Here is a 22,595-nt window from a genome sequence, read left to right as displayed (position 1 = left end):
CGGCCGCTCCCTTACAGACTATGCAATCTAATGTACGATCTAAACCGCACAGACTCCCATCGACCAATCCTTTTTATAATTTCGTCGCCCAACCCCCACCTTGCCGCCTCCGTTGCCGCCCCAATTCTAAAAGAATGACTCGAGTACCCCTCCGGCCCCAAGCCCAACCGAACCAGGCATTTTGAAAAAACCGCCGCAAACTGAAAACGCGACAAAAAAGAATCATCCTCATGCACCAACAACGGCAACATCCCACTCCTCCTGTCCCCCCAGTAATCCCGTAAACTCCTCACTGGGCACATGGCGCAATCCGGGACCCCAAACAATACCACTCTCCGACCCCGACCTTCCGCATCCGTCTTGGACCGGCGAATAACGAACTCCAGTCTGTCTTGGAACAGCTCCACATCCGCCATCTGCAACCCCCCAGCCTTACGCACTGACGGACTCACCAACTCCCCCACCCTTAACGCCCCAAAGAACGCCAAGGAAAATGCCAACCGGAACAACCGAACCTCTGAGGCGGAAAAACACCCCCCCCCCAGCTGCTCCCCCAACTTCAACAACAACCCGAAGGACACCGGTCTCCTGTTATCCCCCCCCCCGTACTCGCCCTTCGCCACCCTTTCAACGCCCGCATTACCAAAAATGACTTAGTTACATCCGCCCGCTGCCTACACTTAAACCCGAATGCCAAACCGGCCATGCAATTATTCATCCTTGACACCGACCACCCCTCTTCTCTACAGTGCCCCACAAACAACAACATTGGGACTTCTAACTCCCCTTCCCCCACACCCAACTTACTGCACCAATCCTCCCAGTACTGCCATGATTTCCGATACAACTCCCACGTCCTAGGTGCCAGCGATGCCTGAATAAGATTTGCTACCGTTCTTCCAGTACCTCCCATAGACAACTCGGGCATTCCCTCCCAAACTCTTCCGCCTCTGGAGCCAACTGCCGGAAACGGTCCCACTGTGAACGAGAAAGAGCGTCAGCAACCCCGTTATCCACTCCCGGCACATGAACCGCCACCACCCATGTATTGATCAACAGACACTCCAACACCAAACGTTGCAACAGCCTCACCACCAACTCCGACGAAGCCGACAACCCATTAATCGCCTGCACCACCCCTAGGTTATCACAGTGGAACCGTACCTTCCTATCTCGGAACTTGTCACCCCACAACACCACCGCCACCACAATAGGAAACAGCTCCAACAAAGCCACGTTCTTCACCCAGCCTCGCTCTACCCAACTGTCAGGCCACTGACCCGCACACCACTGCCCCCGGCAATAAACCCCAAACCCTTGCTACCCGCTGCATCCGAAAACAACTCGAAATCGAAAGAATTCACCACATCACCCATAAACAACGAGTGACCGTTATAACGCTCCAGAAAGGAACTCCACACCCTCAAGTCCGCTCTCAACTCCTTTCCTAAACGCACATAATGATGTGGCGAAATCACCCCCCCCCGTTGCCATAGCTAACCTCCTACAGAACACCCTCCCCATAGGCATGATTCGGCAAGCAAAATTGAGTTTCCCGAGCAGCGACTGCAGTTCCCGCAACTGCAGTTTCTTTAAACGAGACGCCCTTGCCACTTCTCCCCTCAAATCCTCTAACTTTTCTAAGGGCAACCTACACTCCATCCTACCCGAGTCAATCACTATCCCTAAAAAACTCAACTCTGTAACCGGCCCTACCGTCTTGTCCGTAGCCAACGGGACCCCAAAGACCCCAAACAACGACTCTAAAGTATGCAACAATAAAGCGCACACCCTAGAACCCGACGGACCAATACATAGGAAATTGTCTAGGTAATGAATGATAGACTCACACCCCGCCGAGTCCGCCACCGCCCATTCCAAAAATGAGCTAAACGCCTCAAAATACGCGCAGGCCAGGGAACAGCCCATAGGCAGGCACCTGTCCACAAAAAACTCCCCCCCCCCCAATAACATCCCAACAAGTGTAAACAGTCTGGGTGCACCGGTAGCAACCGAAACGCCGCCTCGATGTCAGTCTTTGCTAACAGCGCCCCCCTCCCAAACTTCTTAACCCACTGCACTGCCGCATCAAATGAGGTATAGACCACCGAACACAAGGCGGGGTCAATATCGTCATTGACCGACGAGCCTTTCGGAAAAGACAGATGATGGATAAGCCGAAACTTACCCACCTCCTTCTTCGGAACCACCCCCAACGGTGACACCCGCAAATTCGGCAATGGTGGAGCCGAAAAGGGGCCCGCCATCCTGCCTAGACTGACCTCCTTGCCCAGTTTCTCAGCCACCACCTCCGGATGCTCCAATGCTGACCTCAAATTTTTTCTAAGCAAAACCGCTTCACACTGAACAAACGGGATCCGAAAACCAACTGAAAACCCATCCCACAACAACGCCGCCGCCTCTCTATCCGGATACCTGTCTAGAAACGGGCCCATCCTTCCCAGACGTACCGACGTCTCCCCCTTTGCTATTGAAATGCCCCCCCCTCTGTCTGGTCCCCCTAAAGCATCGCGCTGCACCGTGAGCCCCTCCACACACTGAGCACTCGTGCTTGAATTTGCACTTAGCTCCGAATTTACATGTTCCATCATTAAATGCGAAACACAGCCCCTTTGCTGACGCAACATTAGACTGCCCACTACCTCCTGCCTCCCCCCCGAAAGGACTGGCCCTGTCTCACCGGCGCAGTAACCTTCAACCACAAAGCTATATCTTTGTGGTCCCACTTAATCTCTGGCCTCACCGCCTTCCGCTGCCGGAACTGTTCATCGTACCGCAGCCACGCTATTCCCCCATACACCCTGTACGCCTCCCCAACTGCATCCAAGTAACAGAACAGCACTCCGGCGCCTTCTCCCCAATTACGCTCGCTAATATCGCGAACGCCTGCAGTCAGTTTGCAAACGTACGCGGTATCAGGCGGTATCTTCGCTTCTCTTCCTCCTCCTTCTTACCCTCATCCCGTCTCACCCTATCCAAATTAAATTTATCTAGAGGAAGCAAAGAAAAAATCTCTACATACTCCCCCCTCCAAATCTTTTCCCTCACCTCCTGCTTCAAATGAGCCCCCAAAGGGCCCTCAAAGCACACATAAACTTCACCCCTTGCCCTATCATCCAACCGAACCGTCTCCTCCTCAACCGCGCCCCCCGCCTGCGTCTGCACCGACGACGACAGTCCCACCACTCACACTGGCCCCCCCAACCGCGCTCGCTCCCCCAGAGGGCCCGGACACCCCCCACGCTGGTAACGGAGACGCCCCCCCCCATACCCCAACCTGCAAGCAAACCTGCCAGCCCCCCCAACAACTGCCCTAAACCTCTGCTAACATCTACTGGGGACCCCCCAACACCCCCAGCCCTCCCAACAAACTGTGCTAGTGTTCCCCAAGAGGCCTCACCTGGCTGCCTGGGTGCTGTGTCCCCACCAGCCGACAATCCGGACTCCAGCAGATCCCTCCTCTGCGTTGCCGCCTCATCTTCAAGTCCCCTAGCCAGGCCCAGGCTAGAGACGTTGGACCCTCCATCTTCTTGGGCTGCGATGGAGTGGGCGGGGCTTCCTCTACCTTGCACAGACCTCACTGAAGACAGGGGCCTGCTGCCGGACACTGGAACGACTGCAGCAGCCCCGCTCCTCCCGCCGACCTGTCCACGCCGAGGGGTCTCAACCTCCGGCCCTGGGCTGACGACCCCCGCTCCTGGTCCTTCTCCCACGCCGTCCATCACCGCAGAACGAGGTGACCGAGCCCGGCCACCCCGCAGGCTCCGCCTACTGTTCGGATTCCTCCCACGCCGGGGGGTACTGGAGGAAGCGTTCCCCGCCGACCCCCGGCGTGGAGGGTCCCTTGAGGGGCTCCGCTTGCGGCGCTGAGCCTTGGGAGGGGGCTGGGCAGACTGAGAAGCCTGCGGGCTATAGCGCGTCGGCGGCCTGGCCCGCCGCGGCCGGATTAACACTGGCTGAGGCCCAGCTGGAGCCTCAGCCGCCCCCTGGAGCATTTGCTGTACCTGCGCCTGAATCCAGTCGGCGCCGCAGACCTCCGCTGCTACCCTCAAACGAGCGATGGTCTCCTCCAGCTGCTCCATTTCGGTCACCAGCTCAAGCGCAAGGTACCAGCTCTTTTGGATCCTGACAAAATGGCCCCCGGTCTCACCTCAGCTACCCTATTTAACCTTATAGCCACACCCCTAAGCTTAAACCACCCAATCCCCCCACTTCCAACGATTCCTCCCCCCATCCCCACTAACTCCACCTAACCTACACACTGGGGTCTCCCTAAACCAAACCCCCGTCATGATGCCCTCCCCTAAGGCTGCGCCCCCAGTCCGGCCATGACTCCTCACCTGAAAAGGCCGCGGCCGACTTAGACGGGAAAATAGGTCCTGTGACACGAGGCCAACGGAACTTACTTAAAACCATGCAAGAAGATTCGTCTCTGGATGCAGACCAGCAGGATGGACTACGCTCTAGGAAAAATCGCTGAAGATTCTGGCAGGTTCACCAAGCGATTTTCAAGAGGTGTTGACGAACTGTAAAGTGAGGAAATCTTGCAGTTATTGTATAGGGTCACTCTCTTTACTAGGGGAGTTTTGAAATTAATGCTGCTGAGAAAGAAAGATATGAGGGGACAGATCAATGTGCTCTAATTATCCATGCCTTATTATTTATATATTCTTTTTTATTTTATATTTTTCTCAACTGTTTTTCGGGGTTAGGGAGTACTTATAGTGGTTCTTTGCCTGACGCCACATGTGGAAAAAAGTGAAGTCGATAAGAGCTGTGAAGGAAGCATTAGGTAGTTGTATGGTGCGCCTTGCTCTAGGTATGTTTTTGTTCACTATGGTTTGTTATAATATGGAGGGTGGGGTGGAGGGTAAAGGGTTTTATTTCTATGGGGTTTATGTTAGTCACTTACAAATAACTGTCTCAAAGGGATCTTTCTATCCTTTCTACGATTATGAAAATTGTGTCGTGGAACGTTAAAGGGTTGCGCTCCCCGCAAAAGCGTAATATGATTCTAAAACGGTTAAAGCATTTAAGGGCTGATATTGCAATGTTACAAGAGACCCACTTGTTGGAAAGTGATTTTAGCCGCATGGAAAAGTCCTGGGTAGGAAAAGTAGTGGGCTCTCAAGCAGTACAGCACAAAGCAGGGGTACTGTTCCTATTGCATAGAAGTTTAGCTTATGACATCCTTGGAGTTGAATCAGATGATTCAGGGTGCTGGTGTACATTACATCTAAACACTAATTCAGGAGAAATTAAGATACACAACGTATATGGCCATAATGGTGATAACAAGCACTTTTTTGCTGACCTGGCGATCAGACTAAATAGGGACCCGGTGTCCAAACAACTGGTTGGAGGTGATTTGAATACGGTAGTCAATACGATGGAGGATAGGAGGCGTGTGAGTAGATGTTCGGATCTTCCCCACATCCATGACAAAGTGCTTGAGCCCTTCTTGAGGGATACAGCCTTGACAGATATATGGAGAGTCGCCAACCCAGATGATAGGGACTTTACTTTTTTTTTACCTCCTCATGATTCCTGGTCCAGGATCGATTACTTTCTAGTCTCAGACTCCCTGAAGCCGAGAGTGATAGATCCGAAAATTCATGACATGGTGATATCGGATCATAGTCCGATTTCTGTGATGGTTTCCGAGATTCAGCCAAAGGGCCAGGATATCATCTGGAGGTTTCCCTCTTACTTATATAATGATGGAAACTTTAGTGAGGTTCTTAGAGGGTGGTACTTGGAGTATAGGGGAGATAACATGGCCAGCGTAGAGAATCCATCGTTATTCTGGGACACAGCTAAGGCTGTTCTTAGGGGTAGGATAATAGCTTATATAAGGGGGCTAAATAAAAAAAATTCAGACCGACTCCAGGAGCTTGGCTCCTCCCTGCTAAATGCTTATACAACATACCAAACAAACATGACTTCACAAAATAAGGAGACTTGACACCTGACTAAAACGGAATACGAGCTATGGTATGAAAGAAAAATTAAATGCAATATGTCCAATTTAGAAAATAGGTATTTTAGGGGAGGAAATAAGTCTGGGAAAATGTTGGCTAACCTCATTAAAAACTCTAGACGTCAGACCCACATTCTAAAAATAGCTGATGCTGGGGGTGTTATACATAATAAACCTTACTATAAAGATCTGTATAGGGATCCGGGTCCCAAGGCCCCATTGTCATCCTTTCTCTCCAGGTGTATGAAGCTGCCTACTCTTACAGCAATTCAGCTGGACACACTGAACTCTCCAATATCTGAAGATGAGGTCTGTGCAGCCATTAAAGGTCTACATTTACATAAGGCTCCGGGTCCTGATGGATACACGGGAGAATTTTTTAGGATGTTGGGAGACGAACTTAAAAATCCACTAGCGGCGGTATACAATGGAATACTGACGGGTTCTCCGTTGTCATCGGCAGATAACCTAGCATATATCAAATTAATCCCCAAGCCAGGGAAGGATGTCTTGAATCCTTCTTCATATCGCCCAATATCTTTAATTAACGTGGACCTTAAACTAGTGGCGCAGATTATGGCGGACAGACTCTCTTCTTTTATGCCGGGTTTGGTGTCTCCTTCTCAGTCTGGGTTTGTCAAGGGTAGAGCTGCTGTCACCAATATCAGAAAAGTATTGGCGGTGTTGGATGCAGTTCAGTGGAACACTTGTCCTTCTCCGCGTCCGTCGCTTTTTGCGATAGACGCGGAGAAGGCTTTTGACAACGTCAGGTGGGATTGGTTAGATGAGATCTTAAATCGAATGGGTTTCAATGGCCCAATTCGTACATTCATTTCGGCACTTTATACATCTCCTAAGGCGAGGATAGCAATTCCAGGTTTTCTATCTTCTTCTTTCCCATTATGTAGAGGAACACGTCAGGGTTGCCCGCTCTCCCCGCTATTGTTTAACCTAACATTAGAACCGCTGGCTCGTATGTTGGAAGGGGGAGACGTTTTTAGAGGAATTAAAGTGGGTAAGAGAGAAATATATACGTCTCTTTTTGCAGACGATGTTTTGCTGTTTATGGCCGACCCCTTGGAAGACATGGAGAAAGTTCTGAGCCTCTTAGATTCTTTTGGACCAGTATCAGGTTTTAAAATAAATCGAGATAAATGTGTTCTGATGCCGCTCAAACCACTAAAGACCAAAAGAATACTTCCTGATACGTGTGAGGGTATTAGGACTAGTGATTCCCAGATTACCTACTTGGGAAAAAATATAGGAAAGTCTCCTTCATCCCTTTATAATCTAAATTACCTCCCATTGTTTAGAAAAATTAAAAGCGATCTTGGTAGATGGCAGAATCTCCTGTTGTCCCTGTCAGGCAGGAGTCATTTACTGAAAATGGTATGTTTCCCCAGACTACTATACCCCCTACAAACAGTTCCGTTACTTTTGAAGCACTCCGATGTCAATGACCTCCAATCAGTATTTATTAAATTTCTGTGGTCAGGTAGGAAGCCTCGCATCGCCTTGGCAAAATTAATGTTGCCAAGGGAGTTGGGTGGTCTGAATGTACCAAATGTTAGACTTTACAATTTGGCATGTCTTCTTAGGCATGGCTTAGATTGGATACACGAGACTGGCCATTTCTCCAACTTTGACTTGGAGTCACAGTTGGCCCACCCCTGGCCACTAACAAACTTACTTCACACTAGGAGACAGGCCTTGCCACCACCCCTGAAACATTCGCTTATAATACGTGATACGATGATAGCTTGGAAGGAGGTACGCAAACTAGCTAAGAAACCTTTTTTAGCCTCCAGGCTAATGGGGCTCTGGCAACACGCTGAATTCCCACAAGGGGTCTCGAATAAGATGTTTCGGGCATGGAGGTTAAGGGGTATAAAAACCTTGCTTGACCTTCTCCACATAACGGAAAAAAGATACCTTACCTTTCCGGAATTATGTCAAAAATATAACCTGGACGAATCCCACATGCTCCCCTTTCAGCAAGTATATCTTTTTTGTAGGGAAAGGTTGAGGGATGTCACGGGTGAGTGTGCAGGTAATTCCTTGATCTTCTCTTTATGAGCTGACAAAGCCAGGCTTTCTATATCGCACATTTATAGGGTGTTACGTGAATCAGGTAATAAAGCCTCGGCTCAGGTTCTCTTCAAAAAATGGGAGAAGACACTGAATATATCAGTAATACCTGAAAAAATCCTACAGGGGTGGCTTAGGGTGTGCAGGGCTGTTCCCTGTGAGGTATGGCGAGAGTTGCATTTACGTTTAATTCACTCAGCCATCTATGCTTTCACCTTTCCCAGGAAATCTGAGAATACGGCTTTTCTTACTGCCTGTCCGAAATGTGCATTAGATAGAGCAGATTTGACACATTGTATATGGCTATGCCCACAGGTGCAGATATTTTGGGATCAGGTCAAATATTGGATTGGGGAAATCTGGAAATATGACATGAGACTAGCTCCCGAGGCTATGCTCTTTCATGATTTTGAAGAATCTCAGTATTCTCCCCCATTAATAGTGGATGCAGCACTAGTGGTTTCACTGCGATGTCTATTACAGCGGTGGTTGAAAGCAGAGGTACCTGGGCTTCATGAGGTGAAGGCACAGATGGTTCACTTTATGTATCTGGACAAATTAGACACTGAATCAAATAAAGATAAAAAAACTAAATAGTTTTTTAAAAAGTGGAAAACGTTTATTGCCAACAGCTTTGCACAGGAAGAAATTAAAAACATTATGCAATCATTCAGGTACACAGAATGGTATAGTTTAGAAGCCCTCAAGGGCACTTTGGGGAAACTAGCCATTTGACAAATGGTAGGAGGAGAGGTGAGGGAGTCAGGTAAAAATCTAAGAGGACATACGACAGGAGGTACTAGACAAATTTGGATTAGCTAACAGAAAATAGATTAGTAAACTAAAAGAGACAGTCTTTGCAGAAGTGACTTAGTTGGGTGGGGGGGGGGGGTTGGGGGATGGGGTATTTTTCATTTTTTATATGGAAATGATAAAATGATGTATCACCTCTGTATTGAATTTGTAACCAAAGTCTTATATTTTTTTTTGTGAAATGGTGAAACAAATAAAACAATTTTGGAAAAAAAAAAAAAAATTATTCCCTAAGATGTATCAATCATATCATTACACATGTCGGGACCTTCAGCGTCTATGTATGTGTCTTGCTCTACTGCGCATGCCCAGGTACTTATATGCTGATCCAATATGATCCACATAAGTAGGAATACTTATTAGTTGTTATTCAGGTACTTGATAGATATACGGTGTATAGTTCCTGCTCTGCTGCAGTTAATCTAGGGCAGAATGGGGCCGTATAGCCTATGCTGTTATTGCAGCTGCTACTCTAGGCAGACATCTAGGATGCGGTTGCGCACAACAGGGCCCTAAATACTTGACTAAATCGTCTAGACCAAATTTACAATTGTAAACATTACAAATTCAATTTTTTGGGGTCCTGTTTCGTCGCCATAGCTACTATTCATGACATGCCCGTAATCACCATGGTTTATCTTCTATCCTTTCCCTTTATAGACTCATCCTTCTACATTAATGGCCCTCTAAGTACCTAGGCATGACTCGTCTCCTGTTACATATCCGCCGGATTGCTCTCATTTCCAACATCCACTGCACCTCCATCATGACCATCAGGTAAGTATACCTTTATTTGTTGTTTGTCATTTATTTTATTTTATTTATTTTCTGTTATTTATTGATATTAGTTGTTACTATACTAGGAGGGGCTCCCAAGATGTGATATGATTAATATTATAGAAGGCCTGCACATATATCTCGTTGCTCATATTTGCAGGTTTCATATGCAAGGTTTATCGCCCTGTTTGTCTTCGGTATAGTTCCATTGGTGATTTTTCTCTGATTATTTATTATTATGGTTCTAAAATTCTATTGGAATCTCTCTCCGAGGAATGAGGCATATGTAAAGCCTTCATTCAGGCCATGCAGAGCTAGGCTGCCTAGGCGGTATATCCACAAGCTTCCTCTTGCTGTAGTCTCTTATCTAGATTGCCCATTCTAGGGCCTAACTTTAATTTTTGAATGCCCCAAACTTTTAGGTGTTGGGTATTCCCGTTGTGTTTATTTTGCACATGTCTGGAAAGGGGTGTATCACTAATGGTGTTTATAGTGCTGAGATGTATAGAGATCCGTCTCCTGAGCTCTTGTGTGGTTTTACCCACATAAATTTTGGGACAGGGACATTGTATGGCATATACTACTCCCATAGATTTACAGTTTATATATTCCTTAATTTTGTATTTTTTATTGTCAATTGGATTGATAAACTCTTTTTTTGGGACCATTTTTCCACAGAAACTACAGTCACCGCAGGATATGATCCCACTGTATGGAGCCAGGTAGGTTTATCACATCTCGTACCTTGAACAAAGTGACTGTGCACTAGTTTTTCTTTTATATTCTGCCCTCTCCTATATGTAATGGTTGGTTTGGAGGTAATGATCTCTTTCAATTCTTCATCAGAGAGTAGTATATGCCAGTGTCGCCCTAATATATTCCGTATTTGTTCGTGTTGCCCATCAAAATTGCCTATACATCTCACCACTTTTTCTACTTTTTACTATTGAGAAGTAGACTGGTTCTGTTACTTTTTTTGGCCCGATTACATGCATAATGTAATGTTTTTTTAGGGTACCCTCTAGACAGGAATCTGTTATATAAAAGCATACACTCTTCCTCAAAACCTTCATCTGTAGAGCAGTTTCTTTTTGCCCTAAGGTATTGCCCAATTGGAATTCATTTTTTGAGGCTAGTAGGGTGGTAACTTTCCAATGGAGTAGACTATTGGTAGAGGTGGGCTTTCTATATATTATAGTTTTGACACTTCCATCGTATTCCAGGGCAATAGTGAGGTCCAAGTAATTGAGGGTCTTTTTGTCTATTTCAGCAGTGAACTTGAGGCCTAGTGAATTGTTGTTAAGTTCTCCAACAAACTCAAAAAATAATGTGCTGGTGCTATCCCATAAAATTAAAATGTCGTCAATGAAACGACCCCAATATAATCTGTGATTAGTGTATTTGTGATTTTCCTCAGTGAAAACTGTGCGTTCCTCCCACCATCCTAAAAATTAATTTGCAAAACTGGGTGCACAAATCGTTCCCATTGCTGTCCCAGTGATCTGTAAATAAAACTTCCCATCAAACATAAAATAATTGTGTGTCAACAAAAATTGTAATAGTGATAAAACAAAGTGATTGTGCTCATGATACTGTGTGCCTTTTGTATTTAGATAGTATTTAATTGCTTCAGGGCCCATGTTATATCCTATGCTGGTATAGAGCGCCTCTACATCTAGGCTGGCTATCATAGTGGTCTTACTGACCTGAATACCCTGGAGTTTGGTCAAAGTGTCCTTGGTATCTTTAAGGTAAGAGGATAAGCTAGATACAAATGGGGATATCATCTGGTCCACATAGCCGCTGATCCCTTCACATAAGCCTCTGTATACGATACTCTGTTGCAGGTAAGTTTCTAAACTGGTTACTTCCCAGATCGATCTAATATACTGCTTATATGTTTTATTAAGCTCCTTGAACGCAAAATTAATATCCAGCACATTTACTGGAAGGTTTTGTGTTGAGAACACTTTACTTGCTTCTGACAACAGAGCTGATGTGGTGGGTTGGTTAGATAATAGACTGGCCATGCTCTCTTTCAGTGGGCCACTGCTTGTCTGTTGAGATCCCTATTATTATGGGGTCACTGAATTGGGGTTTACCCCCACTGGATTGCACTCTATTATATTTACATTTGACCCACTCACACGTGTTCTCATTCCTCTGAGAGAGATTCCAATAGAATTTTAGAACCATAATAATAAATAATCAGAGAAAAATCACCAATGGAACTATACCGAAGACTTAAACAGGGCGATAAACCTTGCATATGAAACCTGCAAATATGAGCAACGAGATATATGTGCAGGCCTTCAATAATATTAATCATATCACATCTTGGGAGTCCCTCCTAGTATAGTAACAACTAATATCAACGAATAACAGAAAATAAATAAAAATAAAATAAATGACAAACAACAAATAAAGGTATACTTTCCTGATGGTCATGATGGAGGTGCAGTGGATGTTGGAAGATGAGAGCAATCCGGCGGATATGTAAGAGGAGACGAGTCATTACTAGGTACTTAGAGGGCCATTAATGTAGAAGGATGAGTCTATAAAGGGAAAGGATAGAAGATAAACCATGGTGATTACGGGCATGTCATGAATAGTAGCTATGGCGACGAAACAGGACCCCAAAAAATAGAATTTGTAATGTTGCTGTGTGCAACCGCATCCTAAATGTCTGCCTAGAGTAGCAGCTGCAATAACAGCATAGGCTATACGGCCCCATTCTGCACTAGATTAACTGCAGCAGAGCAGGAACTATACACCGTATATCTATCAAGTACCTGAATAACAACTAATAAGTATTCATACTTATGTGGATCATATTGGATCAGCATATAAGTACCTGGGCATGCGCAGTAGAGCAAGACACATACATAGACGCTGAATGTCCCGACATGTGTAATGATATGATTGATACATCTTAGGGAATAAGTTTTAACGCAAGCGCAGGAATTTATATCGGCCGAGCTTATCATCTGGCGCAAGCGCAGTGAGGCAATTTATCTGTTCCTCATCACCCTAAGATGTGTAGTAAGAGGAAAACATAAGTACCTGGGCATGCGCAGCCATGCAAGACACACACATAAATGTTGAATGTCCTGACATGCACAATGGTATAAATGATGCCTCCGAGAGATGAAGTTCTAACGCATGCGCAGAACAACCTATATCGACAGAGTCTATTAGTTGGTGCAAGCGCAGTGAGACAATTTATCTGCCCGTCATTAGTTATGATGTGCAGATAGGCGCGCAGCAGAGACGCACCAGACCGGTCCACCCATAAGCCAATATTATAGAATAGTACCATGGTAAATCTGTAATTTATAATCCCGGCCGAGCCTATTATCTGGCGCATGCGCAGTGAAGCACTTTATCCGTCCCTCAATATCTTAAGATGGGTAGAAGGAGGAAAACACAAGTACCCGGGCATGCGCAGTCATGCAAGATACACACATAGATGTTGAATGTTCCGACATGCGCAGTGGTATAAATGATGCCTCCGAGAGAAGAAATTCTAACACACGCGCAGAACAACCTATATCGACCGAGTCTAATAGGTAGCGCAAGCGCAGTGAAGTAATGTATCTGTCCGTCCTCACCTTGTGAAGCACAGGTGAGCGTGCAACAGAGACGCACCGGACCGGCCCACCTCTAAGTTAATATTATATAATAGTGCCACGGTAAGTAGGAAATCTATAATTATAGATAGCGCGCATGCGTAATTAAATGAGGGGAACGGGTCTTCAATATAAGTACCCGGGCATGCGCAATACAGGATTGCAGATCGGAAGAGATACATGGTGACGCGCAAGCACAGGAAACAAAATATGAGCCGACAAGCTAATAGACCAATGGGAGGTCCTCTTGGAGAGAACCCTTGAGGTAGCGCATTGTGATTGGACGGACGCTCATAGATAGAAGTAAAAGCAGCACACATTGGACAGCGGAGATGTGACGCATATAGGGAGGTTTCAAAAGCCAGGTCCCGTCCCCTCTCACAGTTCACTGCCCAAACCCCTGAAGACGCCAAGTGCTTGGCGAAACATGTCGGGGGGCAGAGAGTGATACATGTTTACTTTTTAGCCAGCTGATGTCCTGCTAAGTAATAAGTTTAGCTAGGAATGTACAATGAGTGAATGGTGAACACTAGGAGAGCTGCTACCACCTGTGGGTAGTGTACTGTGATACTAACAGTGCTCACCAAATAGAGTCTGGATGTCCAGCATGCAGAGTGTGGAGCTAGCTAAGCAGCCTTCAGTTTAGGCTGTATCTCCAGTGAGACCACAGTTATAACAAGACTATTACTAGTCATAGTGCAGACACGGCTGATAGTTTTAATAGTGTGCAAGTTCGTATTAGTGATTTATTTTAAGGATAAACAATAAATGTTAAATTTTAGACACCTTAATAACACGTGTCAACCTAGAGACAATTATTGGTCCTAGTGACCAACTGTAAATATCTTGTACCTCATGTCTCAACACGTGTGAGTGGGTCAAATGTAAATATAATAGAATAAAAATGCATGAACTCATTTTTCATATTGAGGCCGTTTGGATGTCTGGTGTCCAACTTAAAAATCCAAAAGGCCTCTCCCTCTCACCAAGCGTTTGAGGTCTCCTCCCCTTTTCAGTAGTTTCACCTGTTCGATTGCAAAAGCCTTAAAGTTTCGTACTTGTCGTTCATGTTTGCAGATGAAGTGTTTTGCCGCATTGGATGTATTCACACTGTGCGGATTTTTTATGTAGTTAAGATGCTCCAAAAGTCGAACCTTGAATTTTCTGGTGGTGCATCCTACATACATCATATCGCAGGCTTCACATTTAATAACGTATATCACCCCTGTTGAGTTACAGTTAATATATGATTTAATCAGGTATATGTGAGAATTATTCGCATCATGAAAGGTTTTAGTGTTCACTACATAACTAGAGGTTTAGCTATCACTAAGAATAAAAGTAGAGAGGAATTGCTTTTTCCAACCTCTACTTTACCTCCCATAGGAAATAAAAATGTAAGGAAAAAGAAAAGAACTTACAAACAAAAAAGTATGGTATGTTGCGATTCTATTGGGAATTTTAACCCTACAATACCAACGATGAAAAATTAGAGCATACCTACACTTGTTCTAACATACAGTAAGCAGTTCGAAATAATCCAACAAACAATTAAGAAATACTTACCTATTCTTTATGATGATGATGTACTGCACTGTATGCTGGGACAAGGTTGTAGAATTGTTTCAAGAAGACTGAGAACTATAGGGAATGACCTATCCCCCTCCATGTACATGCAACGGGTTAAACAGAAAAAGGATGCTTGCCTGATATATAATGGTTTTACCAGATGCAGAAGCCTGCGCTGCCGCACTTGTACATATGTAGTGAACACTAAAACCTTTCATGATGCGAATAATTCTCACATATACCCGATTAAATCATATATTAACTGTAACTCAACAGGGGTGATATACGTTATTAAATGTGAAGCCTGCGATATGATGTATGTAGGATGCACCACCAGAAAATTCAAGGTTTGAATTTTGGAGCATCTTAACTACATAAAAAATCCGCACAGTGTGAATACATCCAATGCGGCAAAACACTTCATCTGCAAACATGAACGACAAGTACGAAACTTTAAGGCTTTTGCAATCGAACAGGTGAGACTACCGAAAAGGGGAGGAGACCTCAAACGCTTGGTGAGAGGGAGAGGCCTTTTGGATTTTTAAGTTGGACACCAGACATCCAAACGGCCTCAATATGAAATATTAGTTCATGCATTTTTATTGACTCGATTTTTCCTTCTCTTTCTTTTCTCACCCTCCCCTCCCCCTTCCGTTCTCTTTCCTTTTCCTTCATAATAGTAATGGAGACATAGAATCTATGTTGAAATTAGCATATGCGATATTTATACATGCTGATTTATATAAATTTTATATGTATATTGTGTATTATATTCTCTTTTATTTCAACATATGATACCTTATTTTATTTTTATGTATGTTCACTGTTTTGTATATGGTAATTCTTATGGTAATTTTCACGTTATATATATATGTAAGATCAGTGACTCAATATGGATGTGAAATACATCCGCATTGTAAAACATATGAACAGTGCCTCATCCGGTGAACAACCATTTTTTTTCTCCTCCTCCATTCCCCCGCCCTCCAGGTGAGGATGAAATTAGGTGTTTTCAAACCGGTATATAAACACCAGAAGAGACACTGTTCATTGTTAAGATTAAGAACTTTGTTCGAAACGCGTCAATGTTGCTGCACTAGTGGGTGGATGTCCTGTTTACTTTCTTCTACTGCTTGAATAAAAAACGAAGATTTTAGCTACCAAGAAATCGTGAGTGCTGGAACTTTATTTGTTTTCATAGAGGCCCTGGACCCATCAACCGGAACCGGTTTGCCCAGTCTGGAACGCGGTGTACGAACAGACTCCTCCAATGCACCCGAGGACCCATCCGAGGACGACGGGGAGCACCATCGAGAGGATCTGGACCGCTGACTGTACCTAGACGACCGGGAACCCCGCCGCGAACGTCGACTATGGCGGTCACGCCGGCCCCTACTCCTGCCGTCCACTGACGAGGAGGGGGACAAGGACATCTCCCTGCACCTGCGTGATCGGATGGGGGGAGGGGCCGCAAGTGGCTGCGAGGTTTGTAAGGGGGGGCAAGCAGCGGGTATGCCCACAGCTGGAGTCACCGATATTGGCTGAACGGCTTGAGCCAGCCCCAACCCCACAGAAGGGGGGGTCAACATGTCACCCTGCAGAGGTTGGGGGGGTGCCTGCTGAGACTCAGGAGGGGTTAATGGGCGGTCCTCCGCCGCCTCAACACTATTGCTGGACCCCATAGTACACACTCCCGCCGCCTGCCACGCTGAGGCACACAGTGGCTGAAGTAGAGGGAGCAGAGGAAGCGGAAGGGGCGGGGCTATCTCCCGGCGGCACAAAACCGCCGCCGGCCGGCGCACAGAGGCCGCACGCCTGCGCATCACTGCAGGCGCCGGAGCAGAGCCCAGAGAGGAAGGCGGAGAGTGCTCCAGATGCGCAGGAGGGCGGTGAGTCCTCCCCGATCGCCGCTCAGCCGGCATGACAAAGGGGTTGGGTGGGAGTGGGGCAGTAACCTGCGGCGTTCCCACCGCATCAGGCATCACGGGCGCAGGAGGGATGGAGGAAGAGGGAGCGCTCAGGCTGCCTAGGAATGAACGCAGCCAGCCCTCCCCTTCCTCGCTAAATCTCGCCAGGAGCGCGTCGCGGAGGTGAGCGTCTCCTGCGGCCATATCTCTATGGGGACAGGCAGCCAGCAAAACCTGCCAGCTTGCCCTCACCGTACAGAGGAAGATGCAGGAGCAGGGGGGGTAGTATATATTACCTGTCATTGCCTCCTCCCCTTCCTGCTCCATAGCCCCACCACCGCACATTTAACCCTTCCACCCCCCGCTCCCAACTTCCTTAAACCCACATCGCCCAAACGGGCACAGATTGCAGGATTAAGGCAGAGGAGAGAAGAAACAGGGGGAGGGGCCCGCTCTCATAACCTGGGAAGGGGATTGGGGAACCATCAGTCCCTCATCACCCTCCCTAAACCGTTGGGTGCTCTCCATACTTTCTATATAGTGCATTTGTATTGTGCACCTGTTGTGTGCGGTTCTGCTGAGATACAGCAGCTAGATAGAGGGACAAACACTATTGGAACAACTAATTGCAACTGGTGTGATATACCTGTTGCCCAAAAATAAACTGATTAAGGGGTTTGATATACCTGCTTCCAGAAAATACTCATTAAGGGATTCTATATACCTGCTTCCAAAAATACTGCTCTTCTATAGGGACTTTGTCACAGGGTCATTTTGAAAATGGCAGGCAGAGGAAGAGACAAGACAATCCACAGAGGTGGTAGGGGTCGGGCAGGTGCACCAGGCCGGAGCCTAAGTGGGAAATTGGAGAGGGTGCGTGCGATTAAGTCAAAGGACGCACCAGAGTTGGTTGAGTGGCTCACTCAGCCTTCCGCTTCTGCACCCTCCTCATCTGTATCTGCACTCTCCTCACTCTCTGCTGTGTGCACCCCCAAAGACACCACCACCACCACCACCACCACCATAGCCCCTCCACTCGAGTCAAAGGAATTATTTTTCCATCCATTCCCAGACCTTACCGATACGCAGTCATTCTTGGCATCGGATGAGGAAGAGGAGGTAGCAACGACCGCCCCCCAGCAGTCTGACGACAGTACCCATATCAGCCCAAGGAGGGTGATCCCTGCTGTTGCTGCCTACTCCGAGATCTCTAATGTCAGTGTTGGTGAATGTGACGACGATGATGACGTGTCGATGGACGTCACGTGGGTGCTCACAGGAGAGGAAGAGGAGGGGAGTTCAGAGGGAAAGACGGAGCAGCAGATAGGGAGGAGAAGCAGGCAGAACTCGCAGTGCACAGGAGGCAAAAAGCAGACTGCAAATGTATCTGGAGTGAGCCATCCACCATGCATGGTCACATCTGGCGCTCCCAGGACACATCCTTTTCCACTGTTACCACCTCTTCCGCTGCACCCCCCTAGCTCCCCAGAACCTATTCGACTTGCCAGGTGAGACATTGCCATGCTGTGCTGCGTCTGTTGTGCCTGGAAGCCAAGAGCCACACCGGTCCTGCACTCCTTTCAGCTCTGCGGTCACAGTCCGATCAGTGGCTAAACCCGCTCAATTTGACAGTTGGTAAAGTGGTGTGCGACAACGTTGACAATCTGATGAGTGCGCTGACACAGGGCAAAATGACATGTAGTGTCCCCACTAGCTAAGCGTGGGCACTACACGAGGGTCAATTGGTGTTTGCGTTACTTCTCCTCACTAGGGACAGGGATGTTATCTCTTATTGTGCATTTTATGTCATTTATAAAGTATTGTTTGTATGCAATGTTTCATCATCAGGCCTAGTCTTTGTAGTTAGACATCCCATACACTAGAGGGAGATAGAGAGCCCCTAGTATAAATATTCAGGCCCAGACAGGGGGAGGGAGTTCAAGGTCAGGAGTCTGCAGAGACAAGTTAGAAGGACAAGCCAGAGCCTTCTCCTGACATGCAGCTGGACAGCCCAGGCTGTTAGTTGTTACCAGGGGGCTAGTAGAGGGATCCTAGCCTACCTGTGGATCAAGAGAGCCTTAGTTAGCTCTGAAGACGCCCCAGTTGCAGGATAGCACCTCCTGGGAGAAATCTGCAGCTACCCTCCAGCTGAGTAAGGACAATACCAGGTCAGATAAGTACCCTGATGGACAGAGATTCCATAAAGTACAGCAAGTGCTGATATTGGAGAGAATTGCGATACCAAGGATAAAAGCCAACAGTTAGGCATCCGGGCCTTGGGAGCCATCTAGCTAGAATAGCTGAAAAGGATGGAGCAGCGTAGCACTGCAAAGCATTAACCATTGTGTCCTCCAAGCATCTTGCCTGTTTATTACCTGTCGCCATCTAAAGTCTTCCTACTTGGGAGGTATTGTCTAAGGGACTGCATGACTATCATAATCTATTGTCACTGTATGAAGTAAGTTGGACTGTGTTCATCAAGTAAAGAAACGTTTGGTTTATCCACTGATTCCTCAATTATTCCACCTATCACTACACGGTGTGCCACCGTTCAATTGGCACTGGCGTCACGTACTTTAAAGGGACCTTGCCCCAGGCACATAAAGCACCTGCAACATCCAGGGCACCTCATCCACCACCAGGCCTGGTCCCTAAATACAGAGTGTGCCCCAGAGGACTCTTGTGCCAGCCTCTCCTTCACTGCTGTATGCCTGCCCAGGGTTTCCCTACAAAACTGTGAGTAACCCTCGCTTGCCATTAACCGTGACCTCACAATCGCAATACCCTGCAGGTCTGGCGTACCGCAGACACACGTGCCATACGTCCTGAACTTAGTCGTGCAGCAATTTGTTGCCAAATACCCCGGGGTCCAGGACCTATTGTGGCAGGCCAGGAAAATCTCTGGCCATTTTAGAAGATCTTACACGGCCATGGCCTTCCTGACGTTCAGTGGCGACACCACCTGCCCTTCAGACGTCTGATTTGTGACTGCCCGACGCTCTGGAACTCCACCTTATATTTTTGCTAGGCTGCTCCAACAGCAATGTGCCATTAATGACTACCTGTACGAACTCTGCAGCAGGACAGGTTCTGGGGAGCTTGGTTTCTTTTCACCTCGCCAGTGGCTGCTCATGCGCGACTCATGCAGAGTTCTGCAGACATTTGATGAGATCACCAAACTGGTCAGTCGCAGCCATGGCGCCATCAGTGACATCATACCTTACGCCTTCTTTCTGGAGCGTGCATTGCGTCGTGTCATTGATCAAGCCGTTGAGGAGCAGGAGCAGGAAGATGAGATAGTCGCAATGCTGGATGAATTCCCCAGGGGGGGCTACTCCATCTGAGACAAGTCAGCATGAGTCTGAAGAGGAGTCAGAGGAGGATGGTGGCTGGGGGGAGGAGGGGAAGCAAGAAGAGCAGGCTTTAAACTTTTCTGGGATCCCTGGTGTTGTCCGTGGATAGGGGGAGGAGATCGAGGACAATATTCTCCTGGGCGATGAGCAGGAGCCAGGCCGCTCCACCGCTTCCAATTTAGTGCAGATGGGGGCCTTCATGCTCCAGTGTTTGAAGAGGGACCCCCGTATAAAAAGCATAAAGGGCAAGGAACAGTACTGGGTGGCAACATACTTAGACCCTCAGTACAAACACAAAATGGCGGACATGTTACCAGCATCAGACAGGGCTGTCAGAATGCAGCATTACCCCTATTAGGGATGAGCGAATCGACTTCGGATTAAATAATAAAAACGTTGTTCTAATACTGTACGGAGCAGGAGCTCCTTACAGTATTAGAATGTATTGGCTGCGATGAGCCAAAGTTATTGCTTCGCGGGACTTCGTGCAGTAACTTCAAAAATTAATTTGTACTGTAAAAAAACATTTCCTGAACTCAGGTTCGGTTCCAAGGTACCACTTCAAAAGATGTTTCCCACTATAAGTGGAGCATATCTCTCACTGGCCTGTATACTCTCCAGCTTAGAGCAGTAGGAGCAATGATGTCACGGCATCATGCCTGTCTGCAGGGGAGCGCACAGGTCTAGGAATGGTCGCTGAAATCTGGGACTGTCCCACTGGATCCAGGATGGCTGAGAGGAATGTATTATGCACTAATATGGGACATGTAGTAATGCAGCTAATGCAAGATCTAAACATTAAAATTGTTTCTTCCTATTTTACAATATTTCTTATCTTTCATGACCATTTCTGTTTGAAGTCTGTTACTCCATGACTTCAATTTCATATAAAATCTGTGCTGCCACCTAGTGAGGACATGAGGAATCTTGCTGTCAGTTTATGTCACACTCAGACATTGTCTTCTATCAGTGTGTCTCTAGCACAGTAATAGACGGCAGTGTCCTCAGTCTTCACATTGTCCATTTGTAGATATAACATGTTATTACTGTTATCTCTGGAGAATGTGAATCGTCCTTTTACAGAATCATCATAGCTTGTGCTACTCCCGTCATGTCTAATATAAGCCAACCACTGCAATCCTCTGCCAGGAGTCTGTCTAACCCAGTGCATCCAGTAGCTACTGAAGGTGAATCCAGACGCTTTACATGAGAGTTTATGGGAATTCCCAGGCTTTATCACCACTGGGTCTGATGACTGGACAAGTTGTTCTTGAGACTGGACACCTGGAAAATACAGAGAATAAGGTCACATCCATGTAATCATCTCCTCATAGCGCTAGTAATATCTTTCTTCTAATGTACTAGTAATGTCACCTGACAAGCAGGCCAGTGATAGAAAGTGGAGCAGGAAAGTCTTCATGGCTGCTGGGTGACTTCTAGGAGGTGATGTGTGGTCCATCAGCAGTGGCTTATTATGTAGGAGATGTCACACAACAGGAGGTGACGTCACTTCATTTCCATATTGTCAGACATATATATATACAGTATATCTATCATATACAGTATGTGCATGATGCTGTGGATCGGACTGGATCTTAGATTTAAACCTGTTCCTGTTTCCATTTCTGACAATAATATTTAGCAGCGTAGTTTACATGAAGGAAATTTAACAGGGTTTTCTATTAGTATACACAAGTGTCCTCAAAGGCTACAAATGGTTTAAAAAATGCATCTGCCGTTCTGATGGTGCCCAGGTCCCCAGTGCAGTCCATTTCCTCTAAGGCTGGGTTCACACTTGAGCGTTTTACAGCGCGTTCAAACGCGCTGTAAAACGCTCAACACATGAAAACCAATGCTTCCCTATGGCCCTGGTTCTCACTTGAGCGTTTTACAGCGCTGAAAAACGCGCTGTAAAACACCCTACGCTCAAACAAGTACTTGAGCTTCTTTGGGGCGTTTTGACGCGCGTTTGTGGCCATAGGACATTGCAGTCAATCACACAAACGCGCGTTTACTATTGCACAAAACGCGCGTCAAAAACGCGCGTTAAACGCGCATATCAAAGACGCTCAGGTCTGAACCCAGCCTAAGGCAAGGGCCACATGACGACATTTGTCGCAGTACTATGACATGCTGCGTCACAATAAACCTATCCAAGATGAATTTTTGTGTGACTGTCGTGTCGCAGTGCGAAACTATAGACTAGCATTATAAAATGTGTCACATTATTGCGACATATGTTGCAGTGTAGTTGTACTCTATATGTCGCACGACTTATCGTCACGTAACACATGTCGCCGTGTAGCCCTAGCCTTATTGTCCTGGCACAGCAGTAAATGGCTGGGTATATAACACACACCAAATCACTGTGGGGAGGGTGGGGGTAGTGCTCCAATTATTTTTTTGTCATTTGGCCAAACACAGGGGAGTGGACCTGTCCCTGTAATGTGCTGCCCTC

General features: G+C 46.7%; 1 gene segment (V, D, J or C); it reads right to left on the bottom strand.

The window, feature by feature from the left end:
* Positions 1–888: 888 nt before the first annotated feature.
* Positions 889–21,566, bottom strand: LOC120990850. The segment is given in 4 exon segments: positions 889–978; positions 2,193–2,303; positions 21,111–21,421; positions 21,512–21,566. Coding segments are annotated over 4 exon segments (558 nt in total).
* Between the last annotated feature and the right edge of the window lie 1,029 nt (positions 21,567–22,595).

Source organism: Bufo bufo, chromosome 2 (genome assembly GCF_905171765.1).
Source record: "Bufo bufo chromosome 2, aBufBuf1.1, whole genome shotgun sequence".
In the NCBI taxonomy this organism is placed as follows: Eukaryota; Metazoa; Chordata; class Amphibia; order Anura; family Bufonidae; genus Bufo; species Bufo bufo.
Note: the sequence above shows the minus strand (reverse complement) of the source record. Positions and strands in the feature narration are given on the sequence as shown.